The 24,026-nt window shown below is 34.6% G+C and overlaps 1 protein-coding gene across 3 annotated transcripts in view; it reads left to right on the forward strand.

The window, feature by feature from the left end:
• The window catches only part of VPS13A (vacuolar protein sorting 13 homolog A), a 109,950-nt gene that overhangs the window by 44,584 nt on the left and 41,340 nt on the right, over positions 1 to 24,026 (forward strand). For all 3 annotated transcript variants that reach the window (XM_054809220.1, XM_054809221.1, XM_054809222.1), the window contains exons 30-49: positions 2,879 to 2,995; positions 3,076 to 3,179; positions 3,622 to 3,789; positions 4,434 to 4,741; positions 5,461 to 5,608; positions 6,421 to 6,571; positions 7,394 to 7,518; positions 8,399 to 8,568; positions 9,181 to 9,401; positions 10,609 to 10,841; positions 13,770 to 13,862; positions 14,371 to 14,727; positions 15,476 to 15,577; positions 16,927 to 17,085; positions 17,204 to 17,465; positions 18,377 to 18,537; positions 19,698 to 19,801; positions 21,092 to 21,389; positions 22,615 to 23,010; positions 23,830 to 23,934. In XM_054809220.1, the coding sequence (XP_054665195.1) occupies positions 2,879 to 2,995; positions 3,076 to 3,179; positions 3,622 to 3,789; positions 4,434 to 4,741; positions 5,461 to 5,608; positions 6,421 to 6,571; positions 7,394 to 7,518; positions 8,399 to 8,568; positions 9,181 to 9,401; positions 10,609 to 10,841; positions 13,770 to 13,862; positions 14,371 to 14,727; positions 15,476 to 15,577; positions 16,927 to 17,085; positions 17,204 to 17,465; positions 18,377 to 18,537; positions 19,698 to 19,801; positions 21,092 to 21,389; positions 22,615 to 23,010; positions 23,830 to 23,934 (3,782 nt within the window). The remainder of the gene's footprint in view (positions 1 to 2,878; positions 2,996 to 3,075; positions 3,180 to 3,621; positions 3,790 to 4,433; positions 4,742 to 5,460; positions 5,609 to 6,420; positions 6,572 to 7,393; positions 7,519 to 8,398; positions 8,569 to 9,180; positions 9,402 to 10,608; positions 10,842 to 13,769; positions 13,863 to 14,370; positions 14,728 to 15,475; positions 15,578 to 16,926; positions 17,086 to 17,203; positions 17,466 to 18,376; positions 18,538 to 19,697; positions 19,802 to 21,091; positions 21,390 to 22,614; positions 23,011 to 23,829; positions 23,935 to 24,026) is intronic.

Genomic DNA, 24,026 nt, shown 5'->3' on the forward strand with positions numbered 1-24,026 from the left:
TATCCTAGACACTTTTGTACTTTCCAAATAATAGCATAATTATCTTTCTTTCTCTAACTTCTCAGTGAAATGACTTTGTACACTACCTTTCTTCCCATCGTCAAAATATTTTTCTTAGTTTATGTTTGTAACCTGCACATAGGTACTCATTTAGCAATTTATTAAAGTGTGGACATTGGGTGTAGATATTAGTACAAAAAATACACACTACTGCATTTCATAAGCTCCAGGGCAGTTTTGGTTACTAGTGATCTACTGATTTGCTGAATGGCTAAACTCTACTGGCACCAATTTTGTAGGAGTGATTTTTTTGGAATCGCTGCTTTGAGTTTATGAACTGGCACATGAATTTGGATTTACCTTGAAGTGTAATAAATATGAAGTCCTTGCATGGTGGAAGATGGCTTGAGCATTTTCAGTCTTTTGTTATAAGACGCTGGTAACAGCATTCATTAATATAAATCACTGTGTTTTTAGGGAGACATAAGTAGAATATGAGTTCCTGCAATTTGAGAGAAATCTGGTGAGCCACCTTATGTTTATCAAAGGTAGCTGGTACTCTGTAGGTATCTGATTTCTCTCTATGTGTAAATTTAGGTTTCCTAGCTTTCCTTGGCCTGCAAAAGCATTAGCACTGCTGCATCCTGAAAGGGGTGCAGGCCAGTCAGTTATCCAACAATATTGGTCTGAAGGAATTATTCTTATATAACCTTATAATAATAAGGTTTATCTCTTCTCTTTCCATGTGCAGTTTTCTGACATATTGGTCAAGACATACCTTTGCTGTGTATTCAAGGCACTGAGCATATGCAAAAAACAAACACACGCGCACCCCCCCACCCCTTCACCCCCCGCAAAAACCAACAAACTCATAAATTGTCTTTTTTTGTTTGGTGGTTTTTTTTTTTCCCTGAGATTAATTGACACTTTTAATTGCCTTACAGTTATTTTATTACCTTATATTTGAGGAACATCAATCTCCTGTGAATAACTTGCTTGCTATGTAGTTTTATCATTCTCTGACCAAGAATTTGGCAGGTCTGATTTGTTGATAGTGTTGTGCAAGAGGAAACAAACAGATCATCTCCATTGTTTGATCTTGTGTCTGGGAGCTACTTTGAAAGGAATGCTTCTGTTAAATGCTCAACATTACGCCAATGATGTTCATTTATGCTCTGAGAAGGACTTCTCTGAGATGTTAGTGGTCATTGCTTCCTGTCAATCAAACAATGAGGGTTCAGCTAGTTATTAAATCAAAAAAGTAAACACACACACACAAAAACTATGGTAGACAATGATTCTCAAGATGATTCTAGTATTGGTCTGCATTACTGATTTCAGTATTTCCCTCCTATGACTGACCTAGCCAACCCACTGGTACACTGATGAGATCTTTCTGAGGCTGCCTGCATGCACTGATGTTAGTTCTTACAAACATTTCGAGTTAAACTTCAGTACTAGTTTGGTATCTTTAAACCCCAAGGATCACATTAGCAACATTTGGTGAGATTTTTTTGAGAATGTAAATTTGTGCTGCCTTTACAAACATATTTCTGTTTGGCAAAACAGAAATATGTTTCTAAGTCTGGTTTATACTCATATTCAGTCGTTAATTCACAGTGTTGCTGAGGGTCAATGATTTTATTATGGGAGGTTGGTGAACTAGTAGCCTGATTATGTTTTTTTGAATAAGAACTTGAGACAGAAATGGTATCTGTATTAGGAAAAAAACATTCAAGCTCTTGGGTGAACAGCTCTTCTTGGGATTCAAGCATTTGTTTCCTGTATGTACTTAAATGAAATAAATTATGTTAATTTTTAAGTGTTGTGAAGGGAAAGGTAATTCTCTTGTCTGGAGCCAAACAGGTTATTAAGAAAATGAGAGAAAATAAGGTTTGTAGCTGCTTTTTTGAGGCGGGGGGTGGGTAGAGGAAGATGAAGGACAACATTGCCTTAGGAATGATGAGAGATCAGTTGGGATGAGATGTGGGAAGACTATTAATATGTCACAAACTCATTGTCTTTCAGCTGATGATTTTTTATTATTCCATCAGATTGCTAAGAAGTTTAGTTCTTCAGCTCGTTCTTTGAAGGTGTTTTATAGTTCTCCATTGCATAATAGAATGGACAAGTAAAAGGTGAAATAATTGCTCTGTGAAAAAAAAATCTTCCATTTAGCTGTATTTTTTAAATTGGGTTTTTTTCTGTGTAAGATTGTTGTCAATCGTGGTGGTTGTTTGATGTCAGTTATACAGGATCATGCTTGGACACGAGATGAAACACCATTTCCCTACCTATGATAGTCTGTGAACTGAAAAGGTTCTGTTCTGTGGCTTGCTGAGAGCTGTGGACAGAAGATTGAGCACTTCTCTAGCTTTGAACCATTTTGCTACACAGGCAAACACTGAAGGGTTTGGTATCTTACAGAATTCTTGGAGGCAAGGGATTAAAATAGTTTCTCATGTATTAACGTGCGACAATTTAGACTTTACACAGCTGAAAACCTTTCATAGGTGATTCTCCTCCCTCCTGTACAACTGTGCAAACTAAACTTCGAGCGTAGTTATTGGTTAATTTACCATGGCTTGTTGTCTGTTAGCGACATGCAATAAAATCATGTGACTGAAACTGATGTTTTTATGGAACCATAACTTGTGAGGATTGAGAAAACCTTAACATACTCATACACTATACTTAAAGGTAATATTTTATCTGAAAAATTAGGCTGTGGAAAAACAGATTGAATATTTATCACTTTTATTTTTGCTGCTTTTATAGCTTTGTATATAGATTACCTATAAAAACTTACCACTTAGGACTCAGAGTCCCTGAATACAAGATATTATATGTAATTTTTATTATTTTGTATCTCCCACAGCATCAAAAAAGTCGAAGTATGAAGATGTTATCGACCTCAATATCTGTGCAGATTTATCCTGTTTACGTATCTTTATTAGAGAGAAAAAACATAGAATAGCTGAAATTCACATTGAAGGTAGGAACAAAACTTTAATCGCAAAGGCACAAAACTTTGTAACCGGAATAGTCCCTAAATTTTGTATGTCTTTTTCTAAGGTCTGGATAGCCAAGTGATCATGAAGAAAGCAGCAACAGAAGTGACTGCAAAATTAAAGAACATCATTATTGTGGACTCTGATGAGATGGCATTGTATAAAAAGGTATGCATTTGCATGTATCATTGATTTCTGAGTGGAGTATAGATGCTAAACTGAACTTACTTTGCGGACTGTACTCTTTTAACTGTGATTTTTATTTATTTTTAATAATTTTTTATGTATTTGCTGGGAGCATTATTCTCTATAGACTGATTTTGCCCCCCACAACTGGTAGTTGTTACGCTGACATTTATTTTTTGCAACTGTGATGCACAGCTGCTCTTTACACTCCTTATTTTGTTGACTTTAATGGAAAGAATTATTCAAGCTGAGATTCCAACTGAATATTTTCAGCTATTTCAAGGATTTTTTTTCATTTATTCTTGAGATATTTAAAGTAAAAATGTCTTAGAAGTGTGAGGTACTACATTTTATTTTGGAATTAAGTTTCTCCAGCATAAGTTTTTACAGTAGATACACTTTTTTATTTTTTTTTCTTCCTAAGGCTCTTTACATCACAGGAAAAGAAGTCTTCAACTTTAGGATGATATCTTATGTGAATGCTACAGATGGCATTGCATATACAAATATGGATGTTGTTGACAATCGTATTTACCTGACTGTGGGGTGTATTCAAGTAGTTTTTGTCAACAAGTTTGTTTCATCTATTTTGGTAAGTTAAATTTTCCAGATACGGTTCCTTAGCATTCAGATAACATTATCAGAGCTAGAAAGGGATAAAGCATCCCATATGTGGTGGTGCCCTATTGTGTAAGAGCTCTTACATATTCATTGTGAAAACTTCACTGGGATTGGTGGTTGGGTAATTGCATTTTCCTCCCTATATTTGTTATTGTGGAGGGGCTGGCTAAGCAACAGTATTTGCTATTATTGTTAGACATTTTTTCTTTAAATGGCTTATGACAGCTTTTAAATATACATACTGTTCATTGTTTCTAACACTGAAATATAAATAATAAACAGTGAAAATTAGTGCCTTTCCCATAAATTCTGCGAAGTAAATATATTTTTTTACTCTCCATATGAGTAAATAAAACCTAATTCATACAAGTCATGCTACAAGGTCATTGCTGTTACCATCTGATTTGCAAAATATTTAGTATGGAAATTTATTTTTATATATATGCATACTTTACGGTAATTTGGAGGGAGATTATCCTATTAAAGAATTCAGAAAAAGCAGGTAGCAAAAATTGTGTCGTAAGATGGTTTGCTGTTTCAAAACCTAAGATTCTTAGTGGTTTTGAAGTTGCGTGTTTCTTAATAAAATTCCCAAGATCTGTATTCTTTTCCTAGGCTTTTATAAATAACTTTCAAGCCGCCAAGGAAGCTCTTACTGAGGCAACTGTTCAAGCAGCAGAGAAAGCAGCTACAGGCGTAAAAGAGCTAGCGGAGCGTAGTTCCCGTTTGGCACTAGATATCAATATTAAAGCGCCAGTTGTGATAGTTCCACAGTCAGCAATGTCTGCGAATGTCCTGGTGGCTGATCTTGGTCTAATCACTGTGAAGAATCAATTCTTTATCGCTAAAACAAAAACACGGTATAATCTCCCACCTGTTGTTGACTCTATGACGGTGAAACTGAGTGAACTAAAGTTGTACAGGTAATGTAATGTCAAGGTTTTTTTAAAATTCACTTAATACTTTCGGGATACTTAAATTGGAGAGCTTTGAAAAGTTGTTATCAAAATAATTATTTAATGGTTGATGGTTGATGGATACAGTATTATCTTGAAATATAACAGCAAATTAATAAAGACTTTGTAAAAGCAATTAAAATGTATGGTTTAGGAGAAACAGCAATCTACACATCTTTTAATAGAAGTGAATGTCTGTTTAGGAAATATTGCTCAGAATAATAGAATTATGCATCATTCACTGTTTTGGAACAGGTTATACCCATTCGTAAAGGGCTCTTTTGATGGAGTTTTTTAACTATACATAGCAGGAAAGATATCAAGCCAGATAGCTGTAAAGAAGCATTTAAAAATGGCCATTGGTGCAGGGGATTGGGAGGGGGAGAAGGAAAGGAAGGGGATTTTCAAACAGTTTAAGAGCACTGAAGAAAGATGGAATTGCTCTCCAGTGCAGAGCAGGTGAGAGGTCCTAACTTCCAAGAAGTTAGTGTGTTGTGTACCTGATCTGTCTCCTCCTTGCCAAGAAAAGATGTCTAGTTGGTGGAGTAAGGCTTTAGCTAGAGATACTAGGAGTAGTATGAAGGATGTTTTACAGTACTATTCAAAAAGATGAGGAAAAAGACAGTCTGTGTTAGAATGCGTAAGTGAAGTATGTCAAGCTGGGAGTATTTTGTTTCTGTTTGCAGATCATGCTATGAGCAGGGTTCATTGCAAACTGAAGTACAGTTGCTGCAGCCACTCAATCTGGAAGTAGCTGTTGAACGAAACTTAGCTGCTGCATGGTATAATGAAGTTCCTGACATTGAAATATCTGGCCGACTCAAGCCTATGAATGTAAGCCCTCATTTCTGAAAGCAGCTGTTAAAATATGTGTAGAAAATGGATTCATTTTTTCTGTCCATAAAAGTCCAAGTTCCTTAGGGTATTGTTTGATTTCAAGACATATAGGTAGAGTGGATTTTATTGTTTCATAGGGAAAAAGGAAGTGAATAACTTTTTGTTCTAATCTAAGCTCTGTATTTCATCTGTGATACTGCAGGCAGACTTTGTATTACTGTTGCTAGTTAGAAATAGGTGTGCTGTTATAGCCACCTTTACCTGTCAGTTAATATCTTTCAAAGAAGGATTGGGAAAAGTTGGGGTTTATTGGTTTGTTTATTAGCAGCACAATCACCTGCTGAATTCATATCCAGGACAAGCCTGAGTATGAGTTAGTGCATGTGCTCATTTAAATTTAACATAAAAAAAAATATAAAGGTTACCAGTTGTATGAGGAAAACCGATTTGCCGAATTTTGAAATAGAACTAGTAACTGTTACTGTAAAGTACTTTGTGACTAAATGTGGATGACAATTTTGGGCAACTAAATCAAACTATATGAGTACAACTTCTAACATTCAGTTTCTAAATTGTACCTCTGTGAAGAAAGTTTGTGGACAAAACCAAAATAATGTGTGAATTCTAGAAGTTACTTTAAAGGGGTCGTGTGGATTTGAGAAAAACATTTTACTTTGTTCTTTAGTCTCCTAAACAGAGACTCGGAGGGGATTAATTTGCTTTATCTGTTTATTTGTAAACTTGGGTTTTAGTTACCAAAAGTTTCATTAACTGAGTTGTTCTGAGTTTAATAACAATCTTTTTTAAAGCTAATTCTCAGTCAGGAGGATATTACCACAATATTGAGGACACTAAATGAAAATATAGGTGGAAGCTCTGGTGCATCAACATCTCTACCAGAACCAAAAGATACGACTAGCCATTGTAGTGATTTGCATAGTACTTCACAGCACTCTGCAGGTAATGTTTTCTAAAATTAAGTGTGGTCTAGCATTTTCAGTCAACTTATTATTTCTGTTCGAATTGCCTTTATGAAAGGATGCCAGACTCAGTTGTTCTTAACAGTATGCCTCAATTGGCCTCAAAAGTCATTGTGGTGAGTTTTGTAGCATGATGTGTTTTAATGTAAGGACTGTCTTGTTCTAGTGGCAGTAATGCAGTGAGCACCTAAAAGTCTGTCGGCTGGATTTGGTAACATCCCAACTTTGGAAAGCTGCTGTGTTACTCTTTTCCCTATGTGTGCCGGTTGTGTTGCTGTTCAATTTTAGATCTTTTGGTCTTGTCATAATGATGGCATCCCTAAAAATCGTTCCTATTCAGTAGGCATCATTGCTTGTAAACTGTTCAGCACACACTAAAAAAAAAGCCAGTGAGGTTAAGAAAAAAATCTTTTGTTGAACTCTTCTTTTAAATGTGAAAAATAGCAAAAATGTGGCAAGATGAATAAACGAGGGTGAAAGTAAACTTGTGTTTTTTGTAACGTTCTTACACACAGTACTATATAACGTTAAGGGAAGTTGTACTTTTATGTTTTAGAGATGGTAAAAATTGCACGTAGAATATATGAGCAGAGCATTTTATTTTCTCAAACATTGTGTGATTTTGCCAAAAGTAATTACAGAGAGCATGATAAGCACATCCTAAGTGTGGATGGATTTACACATGGAGGAAAAGGGAAGTTGTCTTTATAGTCATTAGTGATGATGTTGGTTTTGGGGTTGTGGGTTTTTTTTGCAGTCAGGTTATTTCTTTACTATTAAGTGTTTTTCTAATTTCTGAAAGGTGTAACTGTTGTGACATCAGCTGTGGTGGAACTGCATTCACCTATGAAAATAAAAACAACACTAAAACTGGACTTCAGATTTGACTCTCTGACTTTAGTATTGTATAGTCCAAATTCAAAACAGGTAAATATAATTTTGATTACAAAGAGAAACAGCTTTAAAGATGCCTAGAGTCCAGGAAATTCTGAACAGGAATAGTTTAATTTATGAGCAGAGAAGGTGATATCTAGCTATAGTAACAAGCATGATAGAAATGATAAATAGCTATTTTTAATTAAGTCACATGGCAGATATTGCAGGAAAGAGAATAACCAGTGGTAGCATATAATACATGGCATCTTCTGTGATCTGACTAAAAATTTGCTGAAAACTTATCTTAGTTTAAAATACAGTTTGGGAAGAAAATGCAGAGGGATGCAACCTATTCTTTAGTTACACACACACGTGGATAAACACATATATAAATAAAATTGTGGAGAGACAGTTTAGGTTTGTATAACAGTATGAATCCATTTTTATTATTCTTAGTTTAAATTTACAAAACTCATCAGCAAATTTCTGACTAAAAGTTTGGTAATTTTTAATTGTAAATTTATGGTCTTTTGTTTTAGATTTTGAACAATTTTCCAGTATCTGGCTAAACACTATGTAGTAATAAGAGACAAAACTTAGTTTCTTATTTGGTGTCTTTGCATATATTATGTATTTTTAAGCAGTAAACAAACCAAAATTGCATATGAGAATTCTACTTTCTTTTAAACATTGTTTCCACCTCATTCATGTATGCTTGCTTTAGCAAGCTGGTAGAAGGGTACAGCTTTGGGTTTTTTAAGTTTTCTCTGTATGTTAGTGATTTTTGTTGTCTTTTGAATTACTAGTGAGTTTATTTAATATATTATTATTAGAAATCTTACCAGTTAGAATAAAAATGTATCTCACATCTGTGTATTATTTCCATTACCTGTAAGCAAATCTACAATCATATTTCATTTGATTAAAACAGGTTACAAATTTGGATCAGAGAGATGACCTTTTGAAGCTTGCAGAATTTAAGTTAGTTTTGATGTCAGCTGCTGTCAAAATGTTATCAGATGGTTCAATGAATGCTTCAGTCAAGCTGGCAAATTGTACATTAGATGATAAAAGACAGTCAATCCAGAAGGCTACACCAAGGTCTGTATTTTAACATAAATTACTGTTTATTGGAGTTTGACAAAGAGATCCAAATGTTTCCATTTCAGTATTCTGTTAAAACTGCAATTGTTTTGGTGTAGATTCTTAAAGTACACGTTACTGTAGACTTGTGTCTTACTTGTCTTTTGTTCCACATGGTGTTAATAAGAGATCAATATAAATGCTAGAAACAAACTTTAGATATGAAATGAAACAGACTTTAAATATGAAATTAATAAATGCATATAGAAACAAATTTCACTTTCAGCTTTCATAAACCACTGGCTAAGTAAGACTAAGATTTCTTTTTCATGAAGAGTAACAAATGTCAGTAAAGTATAATACTTTTGATATGTAAATGAGAAATTGTGATGGTTTGACATATTAAAATTATGAACACCTTTAGTTGCCAATATGGGAGTCCAGTTAGTTTTGAAGTTTTATAGAATTTATATTAATGTTTTTATTGGTCATGTTTTAAAATTTTTGGTGTTACTTTTTAAATTCACTGTTGTTAATGTATTGCAGATGGAGTGACAATCTTGAGTGTTTTTTGGTATGTGTGGCTGGTTTTTTATTGTCTGATTACATGCCGCTTTAATGGTCTTTCAGAATGGTGGAAATGAAACATGGATTTGAAAAGAAAGTTATGGTGGATATAAGCTATAAACAGGGGAGAGATGGCACTGTTCTAGATGTGATTGTTCAAGAGATATACCTTTGTGCAAGCATGGAGTTCCTACTTACTGTTGCAGATATATTCCTGAAGGCTAATGCAGAAAGTGCTGCTGCACAGAGAAATCTCAAACAGTCATTACCTTTAAAGGAGCAAGGTATATACTGGAAATATTTAAAAATTTGTATTTAAATATACGTTTAATTTTGGTATTACAATACCACTTTAAAAATAATGATACTGCTTTTATACTATTTCCTGCATTAGTGTGAATAGAAAAGCTTCTTTTTACCATTGATCTATCTTTCTTTGCATCATGGAAATTAGTTCGTGTCTATTGCTCTTTATTTCTAAATGAAGCTTTGTCTTGCCAGACAAAGGAAGTACCTAAAAATGTATGTCTACAATAAAATGGGAAAGGACAATTACAGCTAGCACTCTGAAGGTTTGTTTAGCTGTCTTTGCAGTCTCAACAAAGTTTCTAAAGATGATTACCACTGTCATAATTTTCATCCTTCCTGAGAAAGATGGAATTTATTATATTATGCTTAAATACTAATTCAGCCTGCCAGATATTCCTGCCTAGAAAGGTTGTCATTTCACTTGTCCACTGATGCATGTTTCTCCTTACATCAGGAAACAGGCTTTTAGCTTCAGTGCCCAATTTGGTCTTTCTAGTGCAGAACCCTATACCTGACATCAGGAATTAGTCCATTAGAGCATCAGAGCAGGAAATGGGTTATTTATGCTTCCAGGCCTCAGGTAGTTCTCATCAGGTCTGCAAAGAAAGTCTCTTTTCTTTTGTTTTTGTTTTCCTGTGCACTTAATATCTTAGTTGTGTCCACCTCTGCTAGGCCTGCTGTGATTGTTCAGTAGATGATCACAATCTAAACAAATCAGAAAGTCGTACATAAAAGTATATTGGTACTGCAAATGATTACATGAAGTACTAGTAAATGCGTTATTGTTCTATGGAGAAATATGTGTTTTGCTGCTCCAGAGAGCAGAAAATGTGTCCAGCATTTTTATAAGACCCTATGATGTAGGTATGTAGTGAAGCTGATATATTTGCTAGTATCAGAAGTAATAACAGTGGTGATACTGTTATCCTTTTCCTTTTGACAAAGAATGTTTCTGGAAACTTTTGTTGTATCTGAAAGTAATTAGAGCTTTAATGGTTTTGTATTTCCAGTGAAGAGCCTAGAAATAAGTCTGTTGCAGGGATCTATGGGTTTTCTGACACCAATTATGCTAGATCTTAGCACTAAATCTTTAAGACTTACAGAGGAGTTATGAGAGAGAGATTTCAATAATGACAATTTTATCTTTGAACAATTAATCTAATTTAGTTTATATTTTTGAAGCACCTGTGCAGGCTGTATCTACAATGGAAATGAACATTGTTGTTAAAAATCCAGAGATTGTGTTTGTGGCCGATTTAACAAGAAGTGATGCTCCTGCATTGGTGGTTACAACACAGTGCGAGGTCTTCATTAAAAATAGCCCTGAAAGGTATAGCATGACAGCTGCTGTTAAAGAGATACAAATGAAAGCATGCCCATTTCTTCCAGAAAAAAGGAAAGGAAATGTTACTACGGTAAGTTTGCAGACATCCAGTTTGTATTTAAAAGGTACTGTAGAACTTATACTACTAGAATGCAAGTTATTTCTGAAGCTTTCATCATTAGAATGTATATTACAGCCATATAAGTAAAATTTTGTGGCTAACATTTTGTTGATTTTCTTCTATTTTGTCTGATATGCCAAAAGCATCATTTTGATCTGTGGATTTTGAGGTTTACTTTGTATGACAAGCTAAAATTAAGAACCTAGAGGAGTAAAATGTTAATAATCTCTTATATGCTGTGTAAGCCAAATAAGTAGAATTTTATGAGTGTACGCTATTTCAAGTGCAAGGTAGTAGATTTGGAATACTTTCAGTCTGAAACTTTGCATTAGATAGCTATGTAAGTGAAAAACAAAAGGGTCACAGACAGAATGGGAAGTATGTTATTATGAAATAGATTACATAAATTCATAAATTCCTTTGTATTAAGGTCCATAGATCCATTATATTAAAACTGCTTGTTTATATTTTGGCGACAGAATCAGACCTGTTAGTTACTGTACAGGTGGGAATGCATTTGTCCAGCGCCAGGGTCCCCCGTACAAGAAAGTCGTGAACCTGTTGGAGTGAGTCCAGAGGAGGGCCACAAAGACAATCAGGGACCTGGAGCACCTCTCCTATGAGGACAGGCTGAGAGAGTTGGGGTTGTTCAGCCTGGAGAAGAGAAGGCTCCAGGGAGACCTCACTGCGGCCTTCCAGTACCTGAAGGGCCTACAGGAAAGCTGGAGAGGGACTGTTTATCAGGGAGTGCAGTGACAGGACAAGGGGTAATGGCTTTAAACTGAAGGAGGGTAGATTTAGATTAGATATAAAGAAAAAAATTCTTCACTCTGAGGGTGGTGAGATACTGGAACAGGTTGCCCAGAGAAGCGGTGGATGCCCCATCCCTGGGAAGTGTTCAAGGCCAGGTCGGATGGGGCTTTGGGCTACCTGGTCTAGTGAAGGGTGTCCCTGCCCGCAGCAGGGGGTTGGAACTAGATGGTCTTTAAAGGTCTGTTCCAACCCAAAGCATTCTATGATTCTATGACTCCTGGAGTTTTTCTGCCTCTACAGCAGACTATACCTCAGTTAACTGTCTATTAATATTGTTGCATCAGAGAAAAAAATCAGTTTGACAGTATATCCAACTATTATGTGTGTCCTCAGACCACAGATGAATTTGAAGAACAAGTCTCAGCTGTGTGTTAATGCCTGCTTATTTTATAGAGCTACGTAGGAAAGACGAAAGCTATAAGCGTAAAGGACTAGGACTTCCACTTCATCTCCTTATTTGATACTTTCATAGCAGCTCAGTTTACTGCTTAGGTGGACACAGTTTTTGATTGCATTAATCTGTTAACAATCTTGTCATTGAGAAAGTGATGCACTTGCACTGATAGCCACAACACAGTGCAAAGTTGCTTGACTTCCATTTCTGTAGCCGGCGAATGTGGCACAAATGTGACAAGCTTTGTAGAAAACAATTAGAAGGCTTCACACCAAGCTTTGCTTCTTACAGGAATATCTTCTGCCAGAATATCTTACCTCAGACTGTAGAAACAGAGAAGACGACCTGTATCTGGCAGGATGCTTGTGCTATAAAGAGGGAAAAAACTTCAGAGGACCTTAGTTTTGATGCTTAAAACAGTATGTTTTTTGAAAGATTCAGAAAGTTCTTGAGAGAGTAATAGAGATCAGAAAAGGTGATGTTCTCTGCAAGTAGCAACATAATTGCCCCTTTTGAAAACATATACCAAAGGAAATCTCGGAACCGAGGTTTTCTGTAAACAATATGATTTCAGTCTGGGAAAACAGAGAAATAGAGATTCAGATGACATTCCATTGCCACCTTTAGACGAGAAAGAAAATGTATGATATGAGGTTATATGAAGATTAAAAGATTTCTGAAAGCTGATAATGATGTGAAAATTTTATATTGCCTAAACTTTGGGGACACTAGTGATGGATATATTCATCCTCTTGATGAATAGGTTTCCCCAGATACCTAGCAAACTAGCATCTGGATTTAGAGTAGCACAAGCGATGAGGTTGTTTCTGTGCATTTCTCACATGTACTTTAGTCTAAAGAAGAACATGTTATTTTTCATTCCTGGATGTAACACAGAAGAAGAAAAAAATAATTGAGCATCATAAAATAAAATAATAATATGGACAAAAAATTCTACTAGATCAAACTCACTTAGGAAAAGTGTGGTAAAACTGATTCAGGGTATTTCTATTCCCCCAGCATCTGATTCAGGTATAGTCAGAGGTGTCAGGAAGTTTGGTGGTTTGAAATTACTGGTTTTGAAAGACTTACTTTCTCAGGAAGGGACTGGACAGCAATTTTTCCTGCCAATGTACTATTGGTACTAACTACCTCTGAGTGCTTTATTAATCACATAGCTCTATGATTTTGTTTAGAGCGTATGTTAGATTTGGTTTTGGGAAACTTTGGCAAGTGGGAGTATGCAAGAACTAATTGTAAAATAAAACTGGAACTGAGTGATTGTGATTCAAACAGTGATGTTTTTATTCAGGAAAACTGTAACTGTTGTTACTGTGTTGCCCCTAACTGAAAAGTCTGGTTCTCCTCAAAAGTCACAGGCATGAAGATGTGGTGTATTTGAAGACATTTGCAGACTTTACCTAAAGAATGGAGCTGCTGAAGTGTAATACATTTTACTGTAGCTGACATTTGAATCTTTAAAGATTGCGAATGGCTGAGTTGATGCTTCTGATACTTTTCTTTTCTCTTTATGTTCAAGCATGTTATTAGTATTCAAATTACTCTTAATTTTGAAGAACCAAATAATGGTAAATTTTCCTTTTGGTACTTTTGATGTGTAGTATTTCAAAGTGTATGATTTTTAATTTTTTTTTTCTGTATTTAACATGTGTTTTTACTCTTTTGTATAGGTATTACAGCCTTGTGACTTCTTCTTTGAAATGAAACAGTCAGGTACTAATCCACAGACAGCTGATCTAACGATTAAATCTCTAACAATAAAAGTAAGTAGACTTTTCTCGTGTTTTTAGTTCTTTACTATTTCCTGCTCAGAAGGCTTTGAAGTTGCTTATGGAATATGTTTCTTAAAAAAAAATAAATCAGGAATGACCGAAGTGGGGAATCGTTTCTGTTCCTCATCAATTCACCTATCTGTTTAGCACGTGAAAACAAACAAAACGGAAAATTAACAATTGTGTTGCAATGCCCTGGGTTTAGAATCTGTGTTTATAAAATGACCTGAAGTGCAGACATAAGTTTTGAAGTGTTGACATGGAGCATTGGAGGATGTAGTTTAGAAAGCTCCCATCTGGAAGACTGGCAGGGGTTGAAAGTCTGAGTAGGTTGAACTGTAGTTGGTATAAAGGAATAGTTTTCAAACATAAGAGTCCTGTAGAGAACAGAAGTGTTTTGCTAGTGTAACTTATTCATTATAATTTTGTGTCTGAAAGTAGCTGGCTTGTTTCCTGTACTAGCTTCTGATTTCCAATTATTCCAACTTCTCGTTTGTAGGTTTCACCAATAATCATTAACACAGTAATTACTATTACATCAGCCCTTTATCAAACTGCAGAAACAACAGAAGAAGAAATTAGTCAAATTCCTCCAGACTTGTGGAATAAGAAAGATATAAAAAATCTAAAAATGTGGTTTCTTGAAGAGTCAAGTGAAAATGAAGATACAAATCCAACTGCTGAACTGGTTCCCACAGGAGAGTCATTGAAAATGAGTATAGAATCTGTTTTTCTAACGCTTGAAGCTGGGGTTGGCCACAGAACAGTACCAATGCTTTTAGCCAAGTCCTCATTTCTTGGAGAAGTCAAAAACTGGAGTACTCTAATCAACCTACGTTCTCATCTTGAGCTAGAGGTGAGGAATCCTACATAAGAAAAATTTTCTTAAGATACTAAACCCTCTATGTCATTTAGACAATAAAAATAATCCATATAGTTGATGACTAAATTCCTGCAGATAAATGTTGTGGGAGCAGGATGGGAACGAGGTGTTAAGGTAGTTAAAATGAAAATCTAATGCATTAGATGTAATATATTAATGGCAGTAATTAGCGTTATACAATCTCACATTCACACTCTACAGAAGTTCCCAACGGCCTGTTGGACCAATACCAAATTTTGGAGAAGCAACTGGCTAAAACTCTTTGACAATCTTAAGTTAAGATTACAGTAGAATATATTCATGGGTCATTTGTATAAAATACTATGTGGTACCAGTATTGTACATAACATGTCCAAACTGGCTCATATTTATCAATTAGTGACATAGAATTCAGTGGTTATTGTAGGTAGATTCTTCCTTATTTATTAGACTTCCAGTGCCTATAGTTTAAGCGAAAATTATATTTTAAGTGACACACTTTATACCATTTATGTGGAAGTGGGTCTTTGCAGTAGAGACTTAGCTGCCTCATTTATTTCCCTAATGCATTTGCTTCATCTTATGGTGGGACCTGAAAGTACAATCTGATTATAAATCTTTCGTATTACCAAAGTAATTAATGTACTTGTAAATCAGAATTTTAAATCTTTTAAAATCATTAGAGCTTTCATTGATTTAACAATTGTATGTAATTTCCTAGTTGACTTCTGCATTTCAATAGGTACACTATTTTAACGAGATGTTTGGGGTGTGGGAACCTTTGCTTGAACCACTAGAGGTTGAGAAGACTGATTTATTCAAACCATGGATTCTTGAAATCAAGGTATGTTTTTCCAAAGCTGAACTCAAATCTTCCATTTCAACACCTTAGAAAAAACAAATGCTCTGCACATTTCATTGCTGAGACTAATCTAACAACTTTGTTCCTTCTTCTTGGTTACTGAGACTTTTTTTCCTGATTAGTGAATGAAACCAGCTCTTGCTCAAGTGAAGATCCAGACTCACAGATCTTTTAAGTAATACTGTCTTTCAGGTGGCAAGAAGATTTGATTCCAGTTCCACTGGATAATCACAATGGCTTTATATCGGTTTCTCTGAAGTTAGATCATATGCTAGTGATGCATTCAGTGATTTTGGAAAGACAGAATACCACTCATCTCATTCCACAGTAGTATCTGTAGCAGAAACATATTGGAAAAACTGATACCTGTTATTGACTAGAACAAAGTGCACTGTGGGAATAGTGCTCCTACCGCTTCAGTTCTGTCTTTCATAAAGGAATAGTCTAGATTCTGGTCTCAAAGTAGATAAGCATTTACCTAAGGGAGGGAGATACTTCCCCCCCCCCCCCCCCCCCCCCCCCGCCTTCTGTCTTAACTGATTATTACGTTGTTTTCTGTTTTTTTCAAAACTTTTCAAGTATTTTTAGCCTGAGAGGTTACTCAGAATGGAAAAACTGTCCTTTTCCTAGGACTGTCATTATCAAACAGCTTTGTACCGTAATGACCTCAGAAGGGTAAAGATTATGATCTGAAATATTGCAATTAAGAAATTGCTATTAAAAACATTCCTGAGAATTTTCCGGAAAGATATGATACCTAATGCAAGAGAAAGGTAGAAGATAGTGAGTCAAACCTCATGCCTTCTTGCCCAGATTTGAAATACAACATTCGGAAATTTCCACAAATACTGAAGGCCAGGAGAATGTATTCCATGTGATTTTTATTTTTCTCCTTCAAACAAATGAAAACGTACAAAATAAGTATTTGATTTGGAAACATACAAAGACTAAATTTTGGGTTACTGTTTTAAGAATATGAAGTCAATTATGTATAATAGATTTCGCACAGTGTTATTAGATATGTTAAGATGAATGCTTTCACACGGCATTTACTGGATATGTTAGTAGTATATATGTTCCTTATTTTTGAATAATCATAAATTTAGCTACAGTTACTGGAATGTCATTGACTTCTGAAATATATTTTTTGTCTCTTGCTTTCTTTATTCTCTCCCTCTTTTGTTTTTATTTGAGAATAAAAACATGAACAAAAAAAGGAAAAACATGGCAGTACATAGAAATAGGAAAGGGAGAGAAAAAGAGTCTTGAGGTGGAACTTGCTTCTACAGAAGGAGTGGTCAGATAAGAATTCTTTAAAAATCTCCTTTCAGATGAAGAAGAAGGCTAAAAAGGCATTGGTTGAATCAGATGCAGAAGAAGAAAACTACAAAGTTCCAGAATATAAAACAGTAATAAATGTTTCCTCAAAAGACCAGCTGAACATTACTCTATCCAAATGTGGGCTACAAATGTTAAGTAACTTGGGCACGGTAAGAAAGATTACTTAACTAAGCAGTGTCAGAATTATTAAATGAATATTTGCACAGATCATCTTGATGAAGTGTTACTCAGTATATTTATGTTTTGTATCTATACTTTGCTTTCTAGGCATTTGCTGAAGCAGCTAGTCAAACTTCAGACATCTTCAAAAAAGACCGAGCACCATTTGTAATAATAAATTCTTTAGGACTTCCCATCACTGTCTTGCCTAGTGATTCCTTTAGTGTCCTTAATGTTGAATTTGGAGCAAAAATGTTTCATTTAAGAGATGGAGAGAATTTAAATATGGAATTTGTCAGAACTAAAAATGAGAGTGACCAGTTCACAGCAATGACAACTCTGAGTAGCAAGAGGTTTTACATTCAGATATGTAAGTTCCAAAGTTCATACATCTTCTGGTTTTGTAAATACTGCATGATGCACAATGCTGCATCTTGTACAGGTCAATAGGTATTGGATGACTACATAACATGAAAGGAGTGCTTCTTTGGATTCTAGATGTGTGGCAGTATTTGAAATCCTGCTTTAGTTTTTGCAGCTAAAAGTTACATGTATCATGATGGTTAATTTTTTTTTAACATAAGTTTTCTGCTATGATAAATTATTTAGGTAACTAATCTTTACTTCATAATTGTAGTGCAATCAAGTATTTTTGGTTTTATATGCGTGTTAATGCAGAATTAAGCTGCCAAAAATAATTTTTTTGGGGGGTAGAATTCTGAGGCCTGTTTATATGTATGTTCACAGAAAAAGTCACTTTTAAGGGGGATGTTTTTAAGAAAATATTGTTTTCACTAATTTAAAGTAAAGCACACTTAAAAGTAAAATTTAGCAATTTTTAATGATATATGTGTTAACCATTTAAGTTGATTTATTGTAACAATTGACATAACTGATTTTTCAAACTGGTCTTGACCATGTGATTTATTAGTTGAATTGTTTTCACAATATATATGAGCTATACCTTGTTAATAAGCCATTACATCTTGTAAACATTTACCTTTAGGCATTAATTTTATTTACAGTGGCAAAACCCACTTAAATATTTGAGCGATGGACTCATTTACTCTTCTCCTGTGGCAAAAAAAGAATCTTGGCGGTTTCTTTAGTAACACTGCAAGATTGGCATGTTAAAAGTGGTGATTGTACTTTTTCATCTGCTTTAAATTGTTTTTAATAGATTGAATGATACAGACAATTCTATTGAATGCACATTTCTGCCTTTCAAATGTATCTTTATGCCCCTTTTGAGTCTTTAATTTCTCATCTTGTAAATTCTAGATCCTCATAACCATTCCACTGTGGAAAAGATTCCATTGACAAAAGTGGGTCGATGTATTTACAGAGTGAGACATGAGGAATCAGGTGTTGAAAGGTCCATTGTCTGCCAAATTGATACTGTTGAAGGAAGCAAGATGATAACTATACGTTCTCCTATTCAGGTTGCTATATTTCCATACATTATAATTTCATTATTTTATTTTTTTAATGAATGAAAATTACCTTTAAGTAAACATTTAAAAATTTTAAAAACTTGTCTGAACAATTAATATAACTTTGCTGTTGTATATTATATAGAAGAGATATATAGGTATTATATAAGGTATTATATAGAAGAGATTTTGAAGAATAAAAAGCTTTTTCAAAATGACAAAACTTTGGGTGGAGTGGGGGTGGAAATGGACCAGATATTAGATCAGGATAATTCATCAGTAATGTTTTCTAATACTAGCCCTAATTTCAGTCTTGTTGAACTATTTGCTTTGTGTGAAGTGATCAAACCTCTTAATCATACCTTTCTTCCGCAAGGTTATCCTTTGATGAGATTATTTCTTTTTCTTCATCCTATACTATTGATACATGAATTTCAAATCTAGTACCAAGTCAGCTTAAGAGTGAGCCCTCTGAGCATATATCTTGTTTAATTGAATGGTATTTTTGATAGATGTTATATAGTTTGCAAGTACAGGGATGGTCCAGAAATTAGTGTTCTGTAGTGATAGTGTCCCTGTTACATTTCAGTTGCTGCTTTTGCCCAGAGTTGTTTATGGCTTGGTTAATAACCAGATTTACTGTTTTATTCTTCCCTAAATTAATTTTTTTCGCAGACCTAATAATGCCATTAAATTAACCCTGAGATAAAAAAAGTAATGTTTGCAATGAACAGGAGAACGATATACGTCCCAAATTATATTGCGCATTGATGGTTTAACCTTAAATAAATATTTGACTTCTCTTGTGTTTTTTGCCGTATGGATTTTGACCCACACACCCTTGTAGCTGCTATATTTTTAGGAGAAGGCTCTTATATAGTTCAGATTTACTTGTCTTTTGTTTTACAGGTCTTTGTGTTAATCCTTGAAAAGAATTTGACAGCTAATGTATTGATTCCATAATTATAATATATCATTAAACTGCACAACCAAATAATTTCAGGAGATTTGCCGGTATAAGAGACAATTCTTTTGAAATATGTGACCTCGAATGGTAAATGGGAAAAATGAACAATGAGAGGGTTCTCATTCTGTGCTCTGTTATGCTCAAAACACTTTATCTTTCCAGTTTTTCCTAATGCATGTTGCTGGATTTTTATTTCACATAGATAAGGAATCATTTTTCAATCCCGTTAAATATTTTTGAGGAAGGAAGATGTTTAGGGACTGCTTCACCAGAAAATGAATTCAACATACCATTGTCCTCTTACAGGTACTTTATTGCATTGTTCTTTTATCGTGGAATATGTTTATCATTGTTGGTTATTGTATCCATACAATTATGCCAAAACCAAAAAAAATTGTTTCCTTTTGCTCCCTAATACTGTAATTCATACTGTACTATCGTTGTTGGGTAGGATCTTTTCAAAGCATCTAGTCTGAGTTAAACAGGATACTATTTAATTCTTGAGTTGGAAGTCTTTTGAAATTCATTTTACCAAACTTAAATCAGCTAAGTTACTTTAAGAATTTGACCCCAGGTGCTTCTGGAACACAGTGATTGTTATCCACACAGTACAGATTTTTTTTTTCGTAGTGAAGTGATGTCTAGTGATGTATTACAGCTTGCTTTTTTATAGGCTTCTTTTGATTTTTGTGGTTCTGAAGTAAAAAATTCAAAGTATGTCACAGGTGTAGAAAAAAGACTTGTCAATCTTAGAAAGACTTGGCTTCTAGCATAGCTGTCTATTAGCACCTTCAGGCTCATACCTACTTATTTGTAGTTTGTGTGTACAATTTAGCTGAACTTTCACCAATTTTTAGCCAGATAAATTTGCTTTGCTTGTTTTTTATGATTACAGATAATTTTTCCTTCTGTTTTTCCCCAAATCCTCTCCCCATTTTTTTTTTTTTAGGATGACAGCTGTGTATCTTTTTGTTAAATAAGTTACACTTTACTGTAGATAATGTAAGTTCATTAATATTTCTAACTATCTGTATTTTATTTAATAAGGTTTAGTGACATTCTGATTTGTTGCACAGACTTATGGGTGAGTTCCACTAGGCAATCAGGAAATGTTTACTAACAAAAATCTTCAGTCAAGGAGCAGCTGATTGAATTAAAGCAGTTGCCTTACAAAAGCCATGTGTATAAATAACCCATAAACTCGATGCTCTATGTGACTGTAAAGAAGGACACTTTCTGCAGATCTGTCATCTGTGGTGAATTGTTTATCCAGACCTTTTGCTTGGAACAGGAATATTGCGGCACTTGTAAGGGAATTCAGCAGCCTCTTCATAAGAATCTCCACCAGTCCCTTCTTTGCAAGGGAAGTATGTGGAGGTATGGAACAAAAAAACCCAACTGGTACAATTCCATGAACGTTTGGGATCCAGACCATCTGTTGCTTCCTCCTTTAAGCAAGATAAAGGCAGGCAATGAATTACTGTCAGAAATCTTCTAAAATCCAAATAGTACTAGAATGTTAGTGTTGTATGGTACTTTTGTAACTGAAAAATTCAGTCTCCATATTGAGTGTTTAAATAACGTTTTCATTTACAGATCCATATTGAGTCTGCAACCGCTACCCAATGAAAATGGAGTGGATGGAGAATATGATATGTGTGAAGGAATTACATTTGATGAAATTATGAAAAACGTTGACAGTTTATTGCAAAGGAAATGCCAGTCTGTGAGGTCAACTAACCACTCACTTATCATCAATATTGTTCCTGTAAAAGACACATTGACATCTTCATTATGTGCAGAAGATCAATGGGATTTTCCATATGTTGTTCATTTATGGCCCTCTGTTCTTCTCCGCAATCTCCTTCCTTATCAAATAACTTATTCTGTTGAGGTAATTCTTGAATGTTTAAATTTTTTTTGATGTTTCCCACCTATGATATGAAAGCTGACCAGCTGGTTGAAATACGTTTATAAATGGATATTAAAAGAAAAGACTTCTGCTAGAGTATTTGTGAAGCAAGTTTACACACCTTGTAAGGGCAAGTCTCTGTCCACAGAAATAAAACAGTACCAGAATGTGAAAAGTGGTGGTGTTAATCATTAGTAGTAGGTCATACTTTAGATACATAGGCAAAGTAAAGCTTGCACTATACAAGTTCAGCCCTGTAAGATAGTCACTTTCTGTTGTTTAAGGGCAGCTTGAGCCTAATTAAACAGTGTACTTTTTCCTGTGAATTATGACTGCCTGAAATGACATAAGTGGGTCAACCTACAGTAGCATTTTATGTGCTGTCACTATCTCTGAGTTTTAGCAGTAGCATGCTTCTAACAAATTCTCACAGCCCTGCCTTTTTGCCATGTTTTGGTGTGAATTGCAGTCTAGTACCAGACTTTATATTCTGTTCAGATGCAATTTTAAATTATTAGGTGCACTTTGACTGTTAATAGTTGTTCATTCCAGCACCAGATGAGAGCCCATCTTAAGTAAAACACCTAAAACATATATGGTGTTGATATTGGTTCCTTAACACTAAATGTTTCATTCTGTGGATCTCTTATGGTTGTGACCCACTGCTTACTGATGTAGACTTGTGATAATAGAAATATAGATGGGAGACACTGAAACATTTTTTTTCAGATGGTGTAAATATTTAGTCTAATTTGCACTCGATTAGTAGAATTTAATAATAAAATTTTGTCACAAATGCACAGTTACTAGAGCTGGAGACCATGGCCTCAACCAAATGTATGGAAGCAACAGGCTCTTTTCTGTGTTTCTCTTACAAATTTAAATTTAGTGAAAGAACTACTGAGTTGAGGAAATCTGTCATTTAAGCATGTTTATGTATTTGAATTTGGTAATAGCTGTTTTTCTTTTTTGTGTGTGTTAGATATTGATGACCATGCATAGGTTTTTTTTCCGTAAAATGTTGTATTAAGGTAGATGTTTAAGAATGTAGCATAGTTAAATAGCATAATAAGCACTTTAAATTTTGGCCTAAATAACTTGTATCCTAATTTTCAAAGCTAGCTAGAAAATAAAAGTTGATAGGAATTCTGAATGTGACCCGTGTAAATGTACACTCTTTGTTTTTGTTTTTTTATTTTTTCTAAAGGGAAATGGCAACAAATATGACACTCTACAAGAAGGATGTTCAGCTCAGATTCATAATGCAGTCTTGGATCAAACAAAACTAGATTTACAGTTGCTTAACTATCTTGATCAAAACTGGAAAAGTGAATACCATATTAAAAGCAATCTACCGGACATCAGCTTCACAACGTTTTACTGCATCACAGAGTTGGATAAGACTGAACTGGATATTGCTGTCCACGTGACCTACACAACTGGGCAGATGGTTATAGCAATTCACAGTCCATACTGGATGGTAAATAAAACCGGTCGAATGTTGCAATACAAAGCTGATGGTATTCACCGCAAGCATCCTCCAGATTACAAAAAGCCACTCCTTTTTTCTTTCCAGCCCAAAAACTTCCTCCAAAATAACAAGGTATTGTATTATAACCTGACAGCTCTGTACTGCCTTGTGTTGTTGTATGAAAGCATTTTTACACTTTGAGAGTTATGTACACCATGCCGTGCTCTGTAAAGGGCATGAAACCTACGATAGCTCTGTTTAAAGACAGAATACATTAAGTAAGTGTTGTCAGATATGCTTGGGATAAGAAATTGACATTATCAAAGATATTGTTAAGAAAGGGATTCTCATCTCTCAGAGGGGTAAAATTTACAGGGAAGTAATTCCTAAATAAAAGAATTTCCTTTATTTAATTTAAACTGCATCAATAAAGATCTTTATTCTAAATAAGACTTAGAATTTGTGTAAGAAATCTAAAGCTGTGGTACTTGAATGCTGCTTGAAAAGTGAATGCTTGCAGTGGTTGGTGGTAGATTGGGTCTGAGTTGGTAGTAAGCTAAGGTTAAGATGCAGGTTACCATTTGAGTCTGCTGTGTGAGTTTTTTACTGCTGAATATTACTGATGGATGAACGATACGAGAGAAATTGCAAGACTGTTGATTTGCCTTTGAGATTTTAATTGTGATAAGTTTTGGAAACGATCCTTATGTGGTTGCTTCCTCTGCAGTATCTTACACTTACAATGCTTATTCCACATTAACTTATAATTAAGGGTGGTAGAAAATACCTTTGAGAGACGATACTGGCAATTGTTATGTATTGACTTTTTGATAGAAACACCAGTCTTTCTACTATCAACTTATGTTCACATATATATGCATACTTTATACATTATTTTAAATGTTGTCAGTGTCTGTAAATTGAAAATTAATTCAGAGTACTTCTTCATAGGTGCAACTTATGGTAACTGACAGTGAACTGTCTGATCAGTTTTCACTGGACACTGTTGGAAGCCATGGTTCTGTGAAATGCAAGAGTCATAAAAAGGAATATCAAGTGAGTTAAATTTATCTTTCAGATTCATTAATTTTGGGACACATAATTGAGGTAAGAAAAGAACAATGTACTTCTAACAATGTCTTTCTATT

This window comes from Grus americana, chromosome Z (assembly GCF_028858705.1).
Source record: "Grus americana isolate bGruAme1 chromosome Z, bGruAme1.mat, whole genome shotgun sequence".
NCBI classification, from domain to species: Eukaryota; Metazoa; Chordata; class Aves; order Gruiformes; family Gruidae; genus Grus; species Grus americana.